The following is a 21,220-nucleotide window of genomic DNA, read 5'->3' as shown; positions in this document are numbered from 1 at the left end:
GTCTACGCCTTGATGGAAGGGAGACACCCTGGACAGGTTGCCAGTCAATCACATGCCGCCCCCCCCCAACACACACACACACACACACACACACGGAGGATATGAAAACCACACAGGAGAGCTGGAGTGAAACCAAGGACCCTTTTGCTGTGAGGCAACAGCGCTAAACTGCTAAGTCACCACACTGAATGGATGATTGAATGGCTGGCTCATTGATTCATTGTTTCAATGAAAAAACCCCGAGCCAAACTTCTAATTAAAAGCAACTGGATGTCATGACTGAGTGAATTTAGAGTATTATTAGTGAGTTTAACAGCAGATCATTTGATTCATAACCGGTGTATGCACTTTATTATTGATGTTTTTTTAATCTGTTAGCTAAACTCAAAGGAGTGGGGTGAGAAAAAAAAAAGAGGTGCCAGCTCTCCGGCAGAACGTGTGAAAACGACAGATGCCGGGCCGTATGATGTAACACTGCCCCAAGAAAAACAGCTTCTGCAGAAAAAATGACAGTCGAGTGTGAGCGCAGAGGGCGAGGCCCCATGTCGGTCTGGCTGCTCTTGCAGTCATTATTTACCATCAGGTGTGTGTGGTCCATTGAGGCTACCGGGGGGCCGGAGGCGGTGGTGAGTGGCAGGTGTAGAAAGAGGAGCAGACAGTTGAGCGACACCCCGGCTCAATATGTGTCCTCATGATAGGACCCGATGAGTTGTGTGAGAACACAATGTGTGTTTTTGTGTCCGGACATAGATGAATGGTTAAAGAATGGGGCGACCCAGCAGCCCAATAGTTAGCACTGTTGCCTTGCAGCAAGAAGGTCCTGGGTTTGAACCCCAGGCTGTCCCAGGTCCTTTCTGTGTGGAGTCTGCATGTTCTCCCTGTGTCTGCTTGGGTTTCCTCCGGGTGCTGCAGTTTCCTCCCACCATCAAAAAGACATGCATGTTAGGGTTAATACTCCTGTCTGTGCCCCTGAGTAAGGCAATGGAAAGAAGAACTGGAATTGGTCCCCAGGCACTGCAGCTGCCCCCTGCTCCTATACAATAGGATGGGTTAAATGCAGAGAACACATTCGTTTGTTGCAAGAATACAATGGCAAAATAAAGTGGCTTTCAAACCCAACCCCCCCCCTTTTTTTTTTTTTTTTTTTTTTTTCCTCCCAGATTGTACTTGGCCAATTACCCCGCTCTTCCAAGCCATCTCAGTCATTGCTCCATCCCCTCTGCCGATCTGGGGAGGGCTGCAGACTACCACATGCCTCCTCCGATACATGTGGAGTCGCCAGCCGCTTCTTTTCACCTGACAGTGAGACATTTCACCAGGGGGACGTAGCACGTGGGAAGATCACGCTATTCCCCCCCCAGTTCCCCCTCCTCCCCGAACAGGCACCCCATCTGACCAGAGGAGGCACTAGTGCAGCGACCAGGACACATACCCACATCCGGCTTCCCACCCGCAGACACGGCCAGTTGTGTCTGTAGGGATGCCCGACCAAGCTAGAGGTAACAGAGGGATTTGAACCGCCGATCCCGGTGTTGGTAGGCAACGGAATCGACCGCCACGCCACCCAGACACCTCCCCCCCCCCCCACCCTTCTCTAAAGGAGCATTTTTTTATTCAACCTGGGAGTATTTTTATAATGTTTCCCATTGTGCATATCAATTATTATTTCCCCCCACTGGCTTTGAATATGGAAACACTGCTCGACGGCGTTACAACAGCGTCTTACAGGGCAGCTAAATGCAAGCCTGTCCTTTCAACAACAACAGTGAAAAACCTGCCTAAGTTAGACAGCACACATGATTTCTACCTATGACTCCTCACTTGCATTGACTGGGTTGTTAATTGACCGTTACTACTACCTATGGCTAGTATAAGCTGCTCATCCCTGCAAGTTGAATCAGGAAGTAGCTCAGCAATGCCATCACATCACCCTTTGATTATACTGAACATTTCAGGTAATAACTTTTACCTTTCCCTTTTATTTCCAGTTCCAAATTGTAACATGCCTGATGCACATGTTCAGTCCCATAGGACACCATTATAAAGCCGTTTGTTCAGCAGTGGTCCCGTATCCAAAGTGAGTAAAATGACATCATAACCGATGGCAAAAACTGTGTGTGGGGGGGGGGGGGCAAGGTTGTATAAAAATAGATTTATCCTCAGTTTTTTGTGTTTGTTTTTTGAACAGGATGTTTTTGCTGTGGTGCTGGAAGTGCATCAGACGGGTTTAATGATAACATAGTAACGAGACCAAATGGTTTATTTTTGGATTCTCGTCTCATTATTATTATTAGACCCTGTGTAAAGAACTTGAAGTGACACCGACTCTTTAGCTCTTGTCTCTGGGGAGCATCATTTTAGCTCCTTGTGCAGAGGCAGGGTCTATTTTTAAACCTAATCTCGTGCTCCTTTGTTGCCTGGAAACCATATTCAACAATTTTCAGAAGATTTTTGCTGATGTCACTGAAAACGTGGCAGGTTGAAATCCCTCCCGGGGGAAGAGTGTCATCCTGGGATTCAAATGCCATCCGGCTCGTTGGCATAAAGAAATACTGCCGTGCTGAATTTACCTAGAAGTGTCATTTGAGCTCCTAATCGTTTTCATACCTTTTCTGATAAGAGGCTGTTGGCCTTTTATCTCCACATCCACTTCTACAAAACCAGGCTGAGGTGTTTGCAAATCATGAGGGCGTTATGTAAAAATTCACTCACAAATTAAAGACCACAATTCAACCATATTCAATTTATCGCTTGATAGTTCAGTCTTTAGTGCACATGAACAAGTCCAACAGGGCCAAGACTCACATTTGAGATGCTGTTAAGTTACTTTTACGATCATTCAATTGTGTGGATGACTCTTCCACCCACATTATCCTGGGTAATTCCCCAGCAAGCTGAATTGATTTTCTGGTTCAGTACCCCTAAATGCCAAGAGATGAATCTCATTTGTTTTAAAACCATTCCAAAAGTCCTCCCATGGTGGTTGTGAATGATGCAGTTTTAAAAAAAATGTTCTCTTCATTATAATATGAACTAACTGAATCTTAACCTCGGAGGAGAGACTTGAAATAACAGCGACTGGACATTCAAAGCTTCTACACATTTAATTCAGTTCAGATTTGTCTTTGCATCCAAACCATGTCATTATCCATCCATCCATCCATCCATTATCCAGACCGCTTTTCCTGCTCTCAGAATCGCGGGGATGCTGGAGCCTAACCCAGCAGTCATTGGGCGGCAGGTGGGGAGACCCCCTGGACAGGCCGCCAGTCCATCACAGGGCCGACACACATACACACCTAGGAACAATTTAGTATAACCGATTCACCTGACCTACATGTCTTTGGACTGTGAGGAGGAAACTGGAGCATGCCGACACGGGGAGAACATGCAAACTCCACACAGAGGATGACCCGGGATGACCCCCAAGGTTGGACTACCCCAGGGCTCGAACCCAGGACCTTCTTGCTGTGCGGCGACTGCACTAACCACTGTGCCACCACCACTGCCACCGTGACTAACTGATTCTTAACCTTGAAGGAGAGACTTTAAATAACAGCGACTGGATATTCAAAGCTTTTGCACATTTAATTCAATTCAGATTTGTCTTTGCATCCAAACCATGTCATTCTCTTGTGAGTGTAAACTATGCAGGGTTTTGCCTGTAGTTGTTGTGGAGTGCGCACAGAAATGCATCCTGGCTAAATTGTGCTGCAATTTCTGCAGCAACTCTTGTGCTAAACAGGAAAGAAAGAGGAGGCAGATTCACTGTAACAGGCAGCCCACTCAAACTCACTTCTCTCTGCCCTGCTGTAACCGAGCCCATCCAGAATAGAAGCACTGGCTCTGGTTTAGTTTTTTTCTTTTTTTCTTTCTTAAAGCCTCATACAAATATTCACTCAAAGGACAATATTCAAGTGAGCTTAAATGTGTCTCAACTTCATGTTAAAGCCCTTTGTCAGAGTCTGGGGGACAGGCTCTTATCGACTTGTCCACCCACATTATGTGGCAGTAGTATTAACATTTATGAGATATTGACAACGGTTGGGCTGCAGGAGTGGATAGTGAAAGGCCCCCACAGAGTGTAGGATTGTGGCTGTGCTGAATGTTCATAGTACGTCATGTTGTACAACGGGGGAAAAAAGGCTAAACTCTTGATACATCCCTCTTGTCAGACTGAGAATTGGAATGAGTCTGCTGTCACATTGTGTGTTTGGTTGAACGGCTGACTGCAAAAAACCTTGCCCCTTGATGGCCAAAAAAGGAATATATATATATATATATATATATATACACACACACATATACATACACTGTATGTACAAAAGTATTGGGACACAAACACACCTATTAATCATTGAATTGAGGTGTTTCATTCAGGCCCATTGCCACAGGTGTATAAAATCCAGCAGCTAGTCATGCAGTCTGCATTTACAAACATTTGTGAAAGAATGGGTCGTTCTGAAGAGCTCAGTGAATTCAAGCGTGGTACTGTCATAGGATACCACCTTTGCAATAAGTCAGTTTGTGAAATTTCTTCCCTGCTAGATATTTCACGGTTAACTGTAAGTGGTATTACTGAAAAGTAGAAGCTTTTAGGAACAACAGCAACTCAGTCACAAAGTGGCAGACGACGTAAAGTCACACAGCGGGGTCAACGAGTGCTGAGGCGCATAGTGCATAAAAGTCACCTACGCTGTGTTGATTCAATAACTGCAGAGTACCAAACTTCTTCTGACATTAACATCAGCACAAAAACTGTGCGCTGGGAGCTTCATGGAATGGGTTTCCATGGCCAAGCAGCTGCATGCAAGCCTTACATCTCCAAGCACAATGCCAAGCGTCGGATGGAGTGGTGTAAAGCACGTTGCCACTGGACTCTGGAGCATTGGAAACGTGTTCTGTGGAGTGATGAATCACTCTTCTCTGTCTGGCAGTCTGATGGACGAGTCTGGGTTTGGCGGATGCCAGGAGAACGTTACCTGCCTGACTGCATTGTGCCAACTGTTAAGTTTGGTGGAGGAAGGATAATGGTATGGGGTTGTTTTTCAGGGGCTGGGCTAGGCCCCTTAGTTCCAGTGAAGACAAATCTTAATCCTTCAGCATACCAAGGCATGTTGGACAATTCTATGCTTCCAACTTTGTGGGAACAGTTTGGGGAGGGCCCTTTTCTGTTCCAGCATGACTGTGCCTGAGTGCACAAAGCACGGTCCATTAAGACATGGTTGGGTGAGTTTGGTGTGGAAGAACTTGACTGGCCCGCGCAGAGCCCTGACCTCAACCTCGTTGAACACCTTTGGGATGGACTAGAACGGAGATTGCGAGCCAGGTCTTCTTGTCCAACATCAGTGCCTGACCTCACAAATGCTCTTCTGAATGAATGGGCAAAAATTCCCACAGACACACTCCAAAATCTTGTGGAAAGCCTTGCCAGAAGAGTGGAAGCTGTTATAGCTGCAAAGATTTAGAATGGAATGTCATAAAAGCTCCTGTACATGTAATGGCCAGGTGTCCCAATACTTTTGTACATGTAGTGTGTGTGTGTGTATGTGTGTGTGTGTGTGTGTGTGTGTGTGTGTGTATATATGGCAATGGAGACGGATGCAGATTTTTCCTCAGGGTTTCTTCCTGAAGCCTTTCGCATAGACGAGTATACCTGCAAGGCAGCGGAGGTTTTAAATCAGAGTTTTCCTTCTCCTAGATAAACTGCCTAACAAGGCTAACGAGTCCAGTCGACCCACCCGGTTATACTGCCAGGAACCCAGTTGCCCCTGCAGCAGACTTTGTAAAAACAGGAGGTACCACGAGAAGGTGCTGCTGCAGGCACATTTACATAGGAGTGGCCATATGCTAAGGTCCTGATGGACCCACGGCGATCACTACACCAGGAAGCGAGAGGCCACCACACTGCTTCGCATTCCTTTTGGCAAGTAGAACATCTGGCCCAATACTCGCCACTCGCCGTCTCCATTGCCAGTCGTCTTGCTTAGTCTTGCCACTGGTAGTAAGTGGTCTCGGACGAGAGAGTGGAGTTGATGATGCGCAACTCTTCCTCACTTTAATCATCACGCAAGTCATCAGTCGTCCATCACAGGATGACTAGATGGTCCTCGTCGCTGCGATGGATGAATAATAATAATAGATATATAGTATATGAAATGGGCTTACCGGGAAAACAAAAAAAAAATGCAATTGCAAGGTTTTGCCTCAAGAAACCAAAAAATGAGAAGGGGGATTTGGACCTTGGACTTGTTCAATGTGTTCATGTTCTGTCGACAGCTGTTGTGCAGGGGTGTTGTCATTTATTTCCATGCTCATTTTCCTAATTTTTGAATGTGTTTTTCCTACCCTTCCGGGTAACAATTGGTTTCCCTTTAATCCATTATCGTATGAAAATCAACTTGCAAAGTCTTGAAACTTGCTTGAGACAGGTCATCCATCACAGTCGATATTTAGTCACCTTTTTTTTTCTTTCGCCTTAGTTGCGTTTTTGTTGCAGGACAAAACAGCTGAAAATGCAAAAATAATTGCTTTTGAGAGGTCGTCTGGTGTGTCACAACACATTTGAAGACACCCATATAAGAGCGTGTATCTATGTCTCCACCGGAAAATAGTCCCTGGAAGGGGTGTCTGGGTAGCATGGCGGTCTGTTCCGTTGCCTGCCAACACGGGGATCACCGGCTTGAATCCCCGTGTTACCTCCGGCTTGGTCGGGTGTCCCTCCAGACACAGTTGGCCGTGTCTGTGGGTGGGAAGCCAGATGTGGGTATGTGTCCTGGTTGCTGCACTAGCGCCTCCTCTGGTCAGACGGGGCACCTGTTCGGGGGGGAGGGGGAACTGGGGGGAATAGCATGATCCTCCCACACGCTACGTACCCCTGGTGAAATGTCTCACTGTGAGGTGAAAAGAAGCGGGTGGCGACTCCACATGTATCAGAGGAGGCAAGTAGTCTGTGGCCGTCCCTGGATCAGCAGAGGGGCTAGAGCAGCTACTGAGACGGCACAGAAGAGTGGGGTAATTGGACAGGTACATTAGGGAGAAAAGTGTTGGGGGGGGGGGGGGTAAATAAATAAAGAAATGGGCTAAAACATGCAACAGTATTAGATCTTGTGATCATTACCATGTTTGGTTCTTGGCATTTTTAGAAGCGCCCAGGCGATCCTGGAGATTCGTGAGGACAGATGGCTGCAGAGATATCCCCAGGAAATGTTTCATACAGCCGGCTGCTAATGGAAGCTTTAGCTCCCATCGCTCCTCCCCGAACGCCTCCGACTTACTGTAAGCTCAGATTTTAATCAAACAGCGCTTGTGTGGGCTGCATCATACAGCCCTGCTATATACGTGCTGTGTCATCTCCTCCGCCCGTCACGCAACCAGTCAGCAATACTACACCTTCAGTGACGCATGTTCCCGAAACATGCTCTGAGATAATTTAGGGCTCGTCTGTTTCTACATGACTCACCCGTCAGGTCTCCGAGCGGCTCCCGCTGAAAGGGCGCGCTGGCTGGGAGCTCGGCTGTGAGTGATTGCAGCGATTTAGGGGGGGAGATTGGGAGGACAGTGGCTCTTTAATGGACCCATCAGAGGGAGCTATGGCACACTTTCACCACCACAAAGAGGGATGCTGCTCATTAATCATCTAAAAGTATATACATGCGTACATATCAACCCTCACTGATTTTAATATCTGGAATGATTACTGCCATTATCTACTCACACCTGTAGGAAACAAGGGACTGGGTAAATAAGCGAGGGTGGACGTGGGAGGCGGCGGGTAATGATTCCCCCTAAGGATATTAGGATAATTGTCAGGCGCGGCGGGGAGTGGAAGGAGCTATTAGTGTTTCCTAAGTCTCACTTATTGTGTTTACAGATTGCACGACACACTAATAGATGGGGACTTGTATCATGGCTGTATGCTGTTCTTTCTCCACCTCCCCTTCCGCAGCCCGCTTGTTAATTTAGTCAGGCTAGAACACAGAGACGTGAGGATTAAAAGTGCTTTGAATTAAACCGAACAGAAGGCTGATGTGTATATAGTGTGTGTGTGTATGTGTTTGCATGTTGAGGAGCTGCTTTAGCTGTTGTGGGACCCCCCGTGCACACACACGCACACACACACACACACACACACACTCCGCTACCACTGGGGGCCTGGTGTGAGCTGTGCGAGGCTTTGACTAAAGCTCCAACTCACTGTTATTTTTGACATGCAAAACCAATTTTGCCAGAGCCATGTAGTGTTATTCAGTGGTCCTTCACCATTTGCCAGTAGATGAATCACCTACTTACCAGCCCCCCCCCCCCCCCACACACACACACACACACACACATCCACCTTCTCATACACTTATTTGCATGCCAGTCTGTTCCACCAGAAGCCAGTTGCATGGTGACTTTCATTTTGTGCGGAGTTTCAGGCAGCGTCGGCGCTATCATCTGGCAGGCTGTCGTTTAGGCCGTCTGGCTGTTTTGACATTGGGGGATCTGTGTACGCCTGCAGGGAGGATCAAATTAGACGCTATCCCAGTCTACGTTTCTAGCTTATGTACGAGACATATGGCTTTGTGAGTAGGATGAAGCATTCCCCAGACACATGTTTTTTTTTTTTTTTTTTTTTCCAATCCCTAATCCTCAACTGAACTGTCTCTTGACACCAACTCTGACCCTGGGCGCTGAATGAAGACAATTTGTTCAGTTTGCTCAGCAGCTGAAAAAGGTTGTGCCCAATGTCGAGCGATAGCATTAAACTGGATCTTGTATATCTCTTTGTGCGTGTGGTGTGTCTGTGTTTGTGCATGCATGTATTTTTGTGTGTGTGTCTGTGTGTCTGATTTCCACCACAGACCACCACTCTGATTGGTCTGCTGAAGACGGCCCGCCTGCTGCGGCTGGTGCGTGTTGCCCGCAAGCTGGACCGCTACTCGGAGTATGGAGCCGCCGTCCTCATGCTCCTCATGTGTATCTTTGCCCTCATCGCCCATTGGCTGGCCTGCATATGGTACGCCATCGGCAACGTGGAGAAGCCTTACCTGGAGCACAAGATTGGCTGGTTGGACAACCTGGGCGTGTCCATAGGTGATACTTCATTATATTGGATCATAAATGTTTTTAATAATTCTACCGTATTGAAGACAGACTTGAAAAAAATTCAGTGGTGATATGTTGATTGATCAAAAATGCCAAGGAATTAAAGCGGAAATCCGCGATTTCCTAATCTGTCCCTCGCTCTGACAGTGAGAACAACAAACAAGGTGTAGCAGCCTTTGTTGCTTTGTGTGCCGTCAGCTCAGAAGTAAACAGTTGCCATCCTTGTAGAAATAACATCCACGGACAAAAGCTAACAGGCCGTCTGTTGTATTACAAAGTACATCAGACTATATGGGAACACTGTTGTACTGTATAATTGATTTCATTTCAATTCTGTCTCCTGTTTGAGTAGGAACATGTTTGCCACCGCACCAGTGTTCATCCTACCTAGTCAAAAATTTCAACAGTGTGGGTGTTGGCGTGCAATGGCATGGCGGTCTATTCCTTATTCCGTTGCCTACCAACACGGGGATCGCCGGTTCGAATCCCCGTGTCACCTCCGGCTTGGTCGGACGTCCCTACAAACACAATTGGCCGTGTCTGCGGGTGGGAAGCCGGATGTGGGTATGTGTCCTGGTCGCTGCACTAACTTCTCCTCTGGTCAGTCGGGGCGCCTGTTTGGAGGGGAGGGGGAACTGGGGGGAATAGCGCGATCCTCTCATGCACTACATCCCCCTGGCGAAACTCCTCACTGTCAGGTGAAAAGAAGCGGCTGGTGACTCCACATGTATCGTAGGAGGCATGTGGTAGTCTGCAGCCCTCCCCGGATCGGCAGAGGGGGTGGAGCAGTCACCGGGACAGCTCGGATGAGTGGGGTAATTGGCCAGGTACATCTGGGGAGAAACGGGGGGTGGGGAATCCAAAAAAATGTTTTTCAACAGTGGTATATGGAGAATGTCTCCAACCATGGTAAAGATGCCAGTTAGTATAATGTAACCTGACTCCAGATGGATAAAATATTTCTGCACATATGTATATGCAGACAAATCCCAGATTTCTGCTTTAAGGGTTATAGTAATGCACGGCGGTTAAAAACATCTATTGGTAAATTGTGAATGTCATTGCTGTAATCATTATTTTAGGGAAAAAGTACAACTACAGTGACCCCAGCTCAGGCCCCTCCATCAAGGACAAGTATGTGACAGCGCTTTACTTCACCTTCAGCAGTCTGACCAGCGTGGGCTTTGGGAACGTCTCCCCCAACACCAACTCCGAGAAGATCTTCTCCATCTGCGTCATGCTCATTGGATGTGAGTCACGGCTGAGACGAGCCATGTTTATTTTATTTTATTTTTTCATTTGAGCACAGTGGAAACTTGTTTATTTATCTGAAAGCCTCTGGAATGGAGATGAGTTTAGGGAAGGGAACGCTTGTAACACCTAAACTTGTCCAGTGCGTCAGCATTTTGCGAGTAACACACGATTTGGAAGGAGATGGTTCATCACTCCATTTGTGAATAAATTTCAAAATGCAATGTCAAAATTATATTTTACTCATTATGCCGTCTGCGTTATCTGCTTGCTTTGGTAGTTTCATTGAGACATGTTTCCAAGCAGGGATGCTGAGGTGAATAAAAAGGTGGATCAGCTACGATCCTCAGTTATCATCATTAGGCAACAGACTACTAATATGGGCAATATTGTCAGAAAATCATCAATTTATGTATTTTCCTGTCAAAATACACTATTCTCTATAGCTTACTTTAGTTTGATGCTATGAATTTATGTCTGCCCTAAAAAAAAGTTGGAAAAACTGCATTTACCCATCACTGGTTCTGAGGCATCTACATTATGAGGTACATTTGGTAGTGTTTCATTGCATATATGGCCCTGACTTTCTGTACTTTCTTAAGAGAGATTAATTTTCCCACATACCTTCAATTATGTGTAAAGACAACAGCCCGGCGAGTGGTGTGAATTGGTTCAGTGTAGCCAGCAAACATTTTATCCTACCTTGGTGTTACATATGATATTAAGGATAACTGTGATAGTATTGCACATTTAGGGCGTTCAAGTAGCTTGGCGGTCTATTCCATTGCCTACCAACACGGGTATCACCGGTTTGAGTCCCCGCGTTGCCTCCGGCTTGGTTGTGTGTCCCTACAGACACAATTGGCCATGTCTGTGGGTGGGAAGCTGGATCTGTGTATGTGTCCTGGTCGCTGCACTAGCGCCTCCTCTGGTTGGTCGGGGTGCCTGTTCAGAGGGGAGGGGAACTGGGGGGAATAGCGTGATCCTCCCATACGCTACGTCCTCCTGGTGAAAGTCCTCACTGTCAGGGGAAAAGAAGCAGCTGGCGACTCCACATGAATCGGAGGAGGCATGTGGTAGTTTGCAGCCCTCCCCAGATCGGCAGAGGGGGTGGAGAAGCGACCGGGACGGCTCAGAAAAGTGGGGTAATTGGTCAGGTACAATTGGAAGAAAAAGGGGGGAAAATCCAAAAAAAGGACAACTGTGATAGTATTGCACATTTAGTTTGGTGCATTTTGTATTGTTTGGCCATGGAGATAGAAATATGTGTTGGTTGATAACATAACGAATCTCTGAAATTATGTCTTTACGTATGACTGAACATGGTTTTCGAAAACCATTAATGCTAATGCTGCAGCCTTGTCATGCTAATGCTGCAGCCTTGTCATGCTAATGCTTCAGCCTTGTCATGCTAACGCTACGTGCTTGTCGTGCACCATGCAAAGCAGTGCACAGCACATGTGAAGGCATGCGACGTGTTCAAATGTTCAACGTCTCTCTACAGCCCTTATGTATGCGAGTATCTTTGGAAACGTGTCGGCCATCATCCAGCGGCTGTATTCAGGTACGGCCCGATATCACCTCCAGATGCTACGGGTCAAAGAATTCATCCGTTTCCACCAGATCCCCAACCCGCTCAGGCAGAGGCTGGAGGAGTACTTCCAACATGCCTGGACGTACACCAATGGCATTGACATGAATATGGTAGGCGACGGCATGTGTGTTACCCACTGTGTATATTTGTGTGTGTGTGTGTGTGTGTGTGTGTGTGTGTGTGTGTGTGTGTGTGTGTGTGTGTGTGTGTGCGCACGTGTGTATTTGGATGGGGCAGGGGTCGGGGGGGGGGGGGGGTTATTACGGCAAGCCTGTGTTTGCAGGGGTGGAAAAAAAATACTCATCAATTTATTCTGTTTTCTCTTGCACCTCTTTCCCAAGCAACCTTTTCCCATCCATCGATCTTTCATTGTTTTGCTGTTTCATTTCGCTGAGCTATGTTGAGCTACGTTGTCCACCAAAATGCATCCGCCGCATTACTAGTAAACAATCTTGCACATCACAGGCATAGTATGGTTTGTTTCTAATATCATGGTGATTATACTGTGCAATGTTTCAATATAGCCCCTGAACTGAATGGAAGCCAGTGTTACTGCCGTTCTGCACAGCCGGTGCAGTAACACTGGCTTCCATTATCATGATACTGTTCATGGTACTTATATAAGTTTGTCTTTTCCATGTCTGCCACATGTCAAATGGAATGACTCCACCACTCTGGTAAGAGCAGGAGGTACATGTGTTAACAGCACTCGTGTTGATATGAATGTCCCGCAGTAGCAAAGTCCATCTAGATGTGTCTGGTGCTCATAGTGGAATGCTGCAAGCTGTCACCCTCAGTACTGTGAATATGATGACAGACATTGAACTAAACTGCATTATTCTTACACGTTCTAATGGGCCATATCCTTTAGTCCAAAGTGTGTATGTCATTTGAGGGGCATGCTCCCTCAGCTTCTTTTTTTTTGGGGGCGGGGGGTGTTACCTGTAACTCACCACACGTAATCACACATCCGTACGGTAAAGACTCCTTGTGATATCGTATCACACAGGGATTTACAGCGTCTCCTCGGTGCATGCCAGCCAAGTCCTGCACAATACCGCGGCTAGTGCTGAATGTTGCTCACAGGCCACAGCCGTCTACCACCCTCTAGACTCGCATGTGGCCTGTCACAAGGTTGCTTTTTCTTTTTTTTTTTGCATGAAATTTGTGTATTCAAACACAACCCCGTGATATTCATCTGGTAGCAGAGACGGCGTGAATCACGCCTCTGGAAGTGTGCACAGCCTCACTGGGTGCTGCCAGGTTTCCCTCCCCGTGTGTGTGTGTGTGTGTGTGGGGGGGGCTTGGCTGCACGCTCTGCTGCATCTGCACTTGCCAAATGTTGTTCAGTCTTTCCTTTCCAAATCTTCTCATATCAGTTTTAGTTCTAAAAAAAGAAAAAAAAATGAAATGATCAGAGGTAGAAATCCAGTTCATTCTAGATTTTGACTTTGATTTTGATAATATATGTCTTAAAAAAGGAAAGAAAATGTGTTTTGTGAGTTCCAACTCTTCCTTTTGTGTTCTTGAAGTCCTCTCCTTGCCTTCCAGTGTCTGTTATTGCCACATTACGATACATAATTCTGGTCTTTATTACAGTCAGTTAACTTTAACCCCACGACCCTTAGTTGTTTTTGTCAGGTACCACTGTACACTATCTTTCTATTTAAAGGGTAAGTGTGAGATAATTTAAGTCCTTAATTGAGAACTCTGGTGCTGCTTTTGAGACTTCACCCTGTTAAAAAAAAAAAGGAGGAGAGATTCGACTTGTGAAAAAAATTAACTGAACTGTTGTCAAACCCTGTGGCACGGTGGCACAGTGGCTAGCACGGTCGCCTCACAGCAAGAAGGTCCTGGGTTTGAATCCTGGGGTTGTCCAACCTTGGGGTTCATCCCAGGTCATCCTGTGTGGAGTCTGCATGTTCTCCCCGTGTCTGTGGGTTTCCTCCAGGTCTTCCGGTTTCCTTCCACAGTCCAAAGACATGTAGGTCAGGTGAATCGGCCCTCGTAAATTGTCCCTAGGTGTGAATGTGTATTTGTTTGTTTGTGTGGGCCATGTGATGACCTGGCTGCCTGTCCAGGGTGTCTCCCCGCCTGCCGCCCAGTGACTACTGGGATAGGCTCCAGCATCCCCGCAACCCCAATTCAGACAAGCGGCTTGGATAGTGGATGGATGGATAGTAAACAAAACCAGTTCTTTTTTATAAAAGTCAGTTTTGAAAGCATATTTTCTCTATTGTATCTTCAACTCTCTGCCAGGCTAACTCAGTTGTGAGGTAAGTCCTTCGGATGATCAGACTAATCCGACTCGACTAATCTGAGTTGGTTCTGAATTTTTTATATTTTTCTCCCAGTTATCTTTATCTTTAGCCTTCATAAAGCAGATCAGGGAATAGCTTTTTCGTCACAGCACATGAAGGCTCTGAGACCCCTCTCAAGACGTTTTCTAAGCTATCATAAATGAAGAGAAAACATATTTTGCACCAAACCATCTAATCTGTGTTGCCGCTCTGTGGAGTCATTGATCTGTAGGAGGTGAAATCTTCATTTCTTCTGTCTTCTCTCATCTAAAGCTGCCACAAGGCTCATTAACCGCTAGGATATATTTCATGTAGATAGATCGACAGTGTAGTCTGCTTCTGCTGCAGTTTGTAGGTTTTGAGAAGGGGGGGGGGGACCACAGATGGCAATTGTATCCAATTCTTTTTGGAAGTCCAGGCGATCTGTCGCGCAGCTTCACGCCAAACCTAAACCCGAAAGCACATTAATGACTCCGAAGAAAGCCATGTTGAAGTCACGCCTCACTGTTTCACTGTCTGCTCTGATCCGTGTTTCTCACCCAGGTGCTGAAGGGCTTCCCGGAGTGTCTGCAGGCGGATATCTGCCTCCACCTCAATAAAAACCTCCTGCAGGGCTGCAAGGCATTCCGTGGAGCCACCAAGGGCTGCCTCCGCGCCCTCGCCATGAGGTTCAAGACCACCCACGCGCCGCCTGGAGACACCCTGGTCCACTCCGGAGACGTGCTCACAGCGCTCTACTTCCTCTCCCGTGGCTCCATTGAAATCCTCAAGGATGACGTGGTGGTGGCTATCCTGGGTGGGTCTCCGCCTCACCATGTCAGCTGTGTTTCTGTTTCACTGAGGAGGTTTTGGTTTTCAGATAGATAAACTTAATTTATCCTTGATTTATACTAATCTTGATTTATCCTCCGAGGCAGAAATCTCATTTTCGCCATATGGTTGGTTCTGCATCTCTGAGCACAGATGATTTCATCATACACAACACAAGTCAAGACAAGTCAGATTTATTTGCATAGCTTTAAATTGCAATTTCATGCCAGAAGGCTTTACAATCACATGACTTTCTCCACAACACCCCCTATCCTTAGACCCTCGATTCAGATGATGGAAAAACTCCACAGAAAAAAAAAATACCAAGAAAAAAGGTGGATGGAAATGCAACAGGTGTCATTGGACAGAGCAGACAAGCAATAACATTTACACTAATGAGGGCAACAGGGGCATCCAGTGGCGTGGCGGTCTAGTCTGTTGCCTACCAACACAGGGATCGCCGGTTCTATCCCCGTGTTACTTCTGGCTTGGTCGGGCGTACCTATAGACACAATTGGCTGTGTCTGCAGGTGGAAAGACAGAGGTGGGTATGTGTCCTGGTCGCTGCACTAGCGCCTCCTCTGGTCGGTCGGGGTGCCTATTCGGGGGGGAGGGGGAACTGGGGGGAATAGCGTGATCCTCCCACGTGCTACGTTCCCCTGGTGATACTCCTTACTGTCGAGTGAAAAGAAGCAGCTGGTCACTCCACGTGTATCGTAGGAGGCATGTGGTAGTCTGCAGCCCTCCCCAGCTCGGCAGAGGGGGTGGAGCAGCGACCAGGACGGCTCGAAAGAGTGGGGTAATTGGCCGGACACAATTGGGGAAAAAAAAAAGGGGGGGGGGGACAAAAAATAAATACATAATGAGGCAACTAATGATTACATGTTACAGCGAAACAATGCAGAATAAATACAATTATTGCATAAGCTGTAGTGAAATGTGCAAAACCTAATGATTATATAAATAAGCAAATCTTATACGAAGAAGTGAAATTTAATGAGCTACAGCAAAACTTTGTCGAATATACAGTATATGACAACACAGCAACTATATTGTTATATACCATATATGCAATATGCTGCATGTATGCAAGGACTTGTCATAACAACGGAAGTGTTAATTAGGAAAAATGCACCCTGAAACGCACACGTGCACTCTCGTGATGCTGACAAATGGTGACATTGCTTTTGCAGTAACATTTCCAAGACTGTCAAACATTTGTAATGAACGTAATGAGTTGTACCATTTATCCATGTGGCCAAAACTGGCCAGGAGCTTGAAAACACTGCAAAAGAACCACTGCATTGTGCATCTAATAGTCTTCTCATTATTCAGACCAGTGAGCTTTGCCTGAACTCGTCTCCGTGAGAGTTTGACGCTTGGCGGGCCGTCCAAATGAAGCGTACGTGCCTCTGTTTGCGATACGGCCAGGTTGGCAGCTGACATCTCCATTGACTATGCTCTAACGGCTTGCTTCAAAGAACACTGTGATTTCTGCCGTGTCCACGAGATGAAAAGGGAGGACAGGTGAACAGGAGGGAGGAGAGGGAAGGAGGAGGAGGTGGACAGGCTCTCAGGCTCTGAGAGATGAAGAGGATATGTCTTGCAGGGTGGGGGGGGGCATGGTTGCTCACAAACAGATAGATTACAGTAGAGATGGGAGGGAGGACAGAGAGATGAGTCCAGTGGGTGGAGGGCAAGAAAATGAAAGACGTGAGAAAGACAAGAGGAGAGGAAAAAGGGGGTGGATGGAGGGATCAAGGAGGGAGGGTAAGTGACAGAGGGAGGTAGAAAGAGTGTTTTAGAACCATTTCATTGTGCTGTTTAATTGCCAGCCGGGTGTGATGGAGTGCTTGTTGATGGGGTAGCTGAGCCGTGTAGTATTATTGGCAGCTTCCAAATGTAATCACAGGAAATATCCTCCTCTCCACATTCTCTCTCTCTCTCTCCCCACCTCACCTCTCTCTCTTGCTCTCTCTGCAGCCTAACCTCGCCTCTGGCAGGTGCACCACTCTTTTTTTTCCCCCGGATGTCCATTTTTCACTCAGCCAATGAGATTCAGCAAAAACTGATGACACAATAGGGTCATTATGAGTAAGAGGCATGGGTGCTGAAATCGCGGTTTACCCAGCAACTCAGCACATTTTACCCCGCTACAGCTGGACGGCTGCTGATTACCATCCTTCCACTCTCATATGCCTCTAATAACAGTTCCACATGGCTGTGTGTCACGCTAATGCACACATGCTGTTAATCCTTATGTTAGCAGGATCATAAAGCCAACAATATCATCTCTTTATAGTATGTCTACTTTGTGTCTAAATTACATCTATCTTGATTTGAAATGTGGAATACATAAAATGTAAACCGACTCCGGGTGGCGTGGCAGTCTATTCTGTTGCCTACCTACACGGGGATCACTGGTTCGAATCCCCATGTTACCAACAGCTTGGTCGGGCGTCCCTACAGACACAATTGGCCATGTCTGCGGGTGGGAAGCCAGGTGGGGGTATGTGTCTTTGTTGCTGCACTAGCGCCTCCTCTGGTTGGTCGGGGCGCCTGTTCAGGGGGGAGGGGGAACTGGGGGGAATAGCGCGATCCTCCCACGCGCTACGTCTTCCTGGAGAAACGCCTCACTGTCAGGTGAAAAGAAGCGGCTGGCGACTCCACATGTATCGGAGGAGGCATGTGGTAGTCTGCAGCCCTCCCCGGATTGGCAGAGGGGGTGGAGCAGCGACTGGGATGGCTCACAAGAGTGGGGTAATTGGCCAAGTACAACTGGGGAGAAAAAGGGGGGGGGGAAATCCCCCCCAAAAAATGTAAACCAACTTGTTTTGACTACGCATAGCCACCTCTAATAGTCCACAACCAAGAATTTCTCTTAGGTAGGAGGTGGAGATCGAAAACGGCTCCGTTTTTTGAGGCCAAGAAAAGAAGTAATTTTTCTCCTTCGTGCATACCAACAATTGGCAAGCTCTGAGCTACATTTGGATATTTTCATAATTCATGAGACTTTGGAGGATTTCACAAAACCTTGCAGAGATGTGCTTTGCATTGCCACAAGTCGACAACCCCTCCCACCCCCCACCACCACCCTGTTTTACACATCCATGCACATGCAAAGGTCCATGCAAATGACCTGAGACTCCACAGCACAGCAAACCCTGTAGTTATTCAATGTGGGACATTTGTTGTCCGATCAAAGTGGGGGAGTGTATGGTTTGTGCGACTTGAATGCAAACCTGTTATTTTATTTATATATTTATTTAATTGATTCTTCTGCCCTTAAGTCTCTTTTGCATTCCAGCACTTCTCTTTAAAGGTCTCCATATACTGCACTGTCATTTCTGTGTTAAATAATTTTGACTACGGTTGCTCTTTTTTCCCCTCCATGTTAGACAGCCAAGTGCCCCAATGTCCTCCCGATAAGAATTCCAAAAATAGATAAGTTGATAAGGATAAGCTGTTTGTATTAATTAGCACACAGAAGGTCATTACTTTGAGTTGACTCCTGCGTCTCTCCCCCACCCTTGCTTCATCCCTTTCGCCTTTAGGTAAGAATGACATCTTTGGTGAGATGATTCACCTCTACGCCAAGCCGGGAAAGTCCAGCGCGGATGTGCGGGCATTGAGCTACTGTGACCTGCACACCATCCAGCGGGAGGAGATTTTGGAGGTGCTGGACATGTACCCGGAGTTCGCTGACCACTTCCTCACCAACCTGGAGCTGACCTTCAACCTCCGTGACGACAATGCCAAGGTGACTGGCGTGGGCCTCCTCAGCACCTATGCCTCTCTCAGATAACAGCTAGCAAGTGAGATGCACAGTAACATAGCTGTATCTATGAATTTATAGATATTTATTCAAACTGAATTATATTGCTGTAATTTCACCGCATTAAGTAAAAAGTAAGGAATTCATATGTAAATTTTGTGGCTAACTAGCACTCGTTTAAAGATGTGCGTCGATAAAAAGCTTCCCAGTAGGAATGATATTTCCTATCACTTCCTTTCTCCATAGTCAAACATTTATCCCAGAGTAAAGGCTTGCTTTTCAAATGTTACATATATATATATGTATATATGTGTGTGTAATCCAGTGAGTCAAGTAAATTCTTTATGAGACAGTATAAGCCTGTTTCATGCCATAAGCAATCATCAGCTGTCAAATTGACAGCTTTGATTGATTGACAGCTAACGATTGCTTATGGCATGAAACAAGCTTGTACTGTCTCATAAAGAATTTACTTGACTCACTGGATTATTTTGCTTCTTACTTGTTGAGCACTTTCCCGACTGTTGAGTGTTTCTTTTAATAAAGTTTTATACACACACACACATCCATCCATCCATCCGTTATCTTAACCGCTTATCCTGCTCTCAGGGTCGTGGGGATGCTGGGGCCTACTCCAGCAGTCATTGGGCGGCAGGCAGGGAGACACCCAGGACAGGCCAGCAGGCCATCACAGAGCGCGCATATACACTCACTGGCCACTTTATTAGGTACACCTTGCTAGTACCGGGTTGGACCCCCTTTTGCCTTCAGAACTGCCTTAATCCTTCGTGGCATAGATTCAACAAGGTACTGGAAACATTCCTCAGAGAGTTTGGTCCATATTGACATGATAGCATCACGCAGTTGCTGCAGATTTGTCGACTGCACATCCATGATGTGAATCTCCCGGTCCACCACATCCCAAAGGTGCTCTATTGGATTGAGATCTGGTGACTGTGGAGGCCATTTTAGTACAGTGAACTCATTGTCATGTTCAAGAAACCAGTCTGAGATGATTCGAGCTTTATGACATGGCGCGTTATCCTGCTGGAAGTTGCCATCAGAAGATGGGAACACTGTGGTCATAAAGGGATGGACATGGTCAGCAACAATACTCAGGTAGGCTGTGGCGTTGACACGATGCTCAGTTGGTACTAAGGGGCCCAAAGTGTGCCAAGAAAATATCCCCCACACCATTACACCACCACCAGCAGCCTGAACCGTTGATACAAGGCAGGATGGATCCATGCTTTCATGTTGTTGACACCAAATTCTGACCCTACCATCCGAATGTCGCAGCAGAAATCGAGACTCATCAGACCAGGCAACGTTTTTCCAATCTTCTATTGTCCAATTTTGGTGAGCCTGTGCGAATTGTAGCCTCAGTTTCCTGTTCTTAGCTGACAGGAGTGGCACCCGGTGTGGTCTTCTGCTGCTGTAGCCCATCTGCCTCAAGGTTCGACGTGTTGTGCGTTCAGAGATGCTCTTCTGCATACCTCGGTTGTAATGAGTGGTTGATTGAGTTACTGTTGCCTTTCTATCAGCTCGAACCAGTCTGGCCATTCTACTCTGACCTCTGGCATCAACAAGGCATTTTCGCCCACAGAACTGCCGCTCACTGGATATTTTCTCTTTTTCGGACCATTCTCTGTAAACCCTAGAGATGGTTGTGCGTGAAAATCCCAGTAGATCAGCAGTTTCTGAAATACTCAGACCAGCCCGTCTGGCACCAACAACCATGCCACGTTCAAAGTCCCTTAAATCACCTTTCTTCCCCATTCTGATGCTCGGTTTGAACTGCAGCAGATCGTCTTGACCATGTCTACATGCCTAAATGCATTGAGTTGCTGCCATGTGATTGGCTGATTAGAAATTTGCATTAACGAGCAGTTGGATGGGTGTGCCTAATAAAGTGGCCGGGGAGTGTATATATATATATATATATATATATATATATACACACACACACACACACACTATATGTACAAAAGTATAAAAGTATTGGGGCACCTGGCCATTATACCTACAGGAGCTTTTATGACATCCCATTCTAAATCCATAGGCATTAATGTGAAGTTGGTCCCCCCTTTGTAGCTATAACAGCTTCCACTCTTCTGGGAAGCCATTCCACAAGATTTTGGAGTGTGTCTGTGGGAATTTTTGCCCATTCATCCAGAAGAAATTTGTGAGGTCAGGCACTTATGTTGGACGAGAAGACCTGGCTCGCAATCTCTGTTCTAGTTTATCCCAAAGGTGTTCGATGGGGTTGAGGTCAGGGCTCTGCGCGGGCCAGTCAAGTTCTTCCACACCAAACTCACCCAACCATGTCTTAATGGACCGTGCTTTGTGCACTGGGGTAAGTCATGCTGGAACAGAAAAGGGCCCTCCCCAAACTGTTCC

The 21,220-nt window shown here is 46.7% G+C and overlaps 1 protein-coding gene across 1 annotated transcript in view; it reads left to right on the top strand.

The window, feature by feature from the left end:
* kcnh7 (potassium channel, voltage gated eag related subfamily H, member 7) overlaps window positions 1-21,220 on the top strand; it is a 118,524-nt gene that overhangs the window by 60,772 nt on the left and 36,532 nt on the right. The window contains 5 exon segments of the mRNA XM_056301561.1: window positions 8,847-9,078; window positions 10,173-10,340; window positions 11,846-12,045; window positions 14,779-15,031; window positions 18,600-18,805. Of these exon segments, the coding sequence (XP_056157536.1) occupies window positions 8,847-9,078; window positions 10,173-10,340; window positions 11,846-12,045; window positions 14,779-15,031; window positions 18,600-18,805 (1,059 nt within the window).

The sequence above is a fragment of the Lampris incognitus genome, chromosome 21 (genome assembly GCF_029633865.1).
Source record: "Lampris incognitus isolate fLamInc1 chromosome 21, fLamInc1.hap2, whole genome shotgun sequence".
NCBI classification, from domain to species: domain Eukaryota; kingdom Metazoa; phylum Chordata; class Actinopteri; order Lampriformes; family Lampridae; genus Lampris; species Lampris incognitus.
This window is presented reverse-complemented; position numbering and strand designations above follow the sequence as displayed.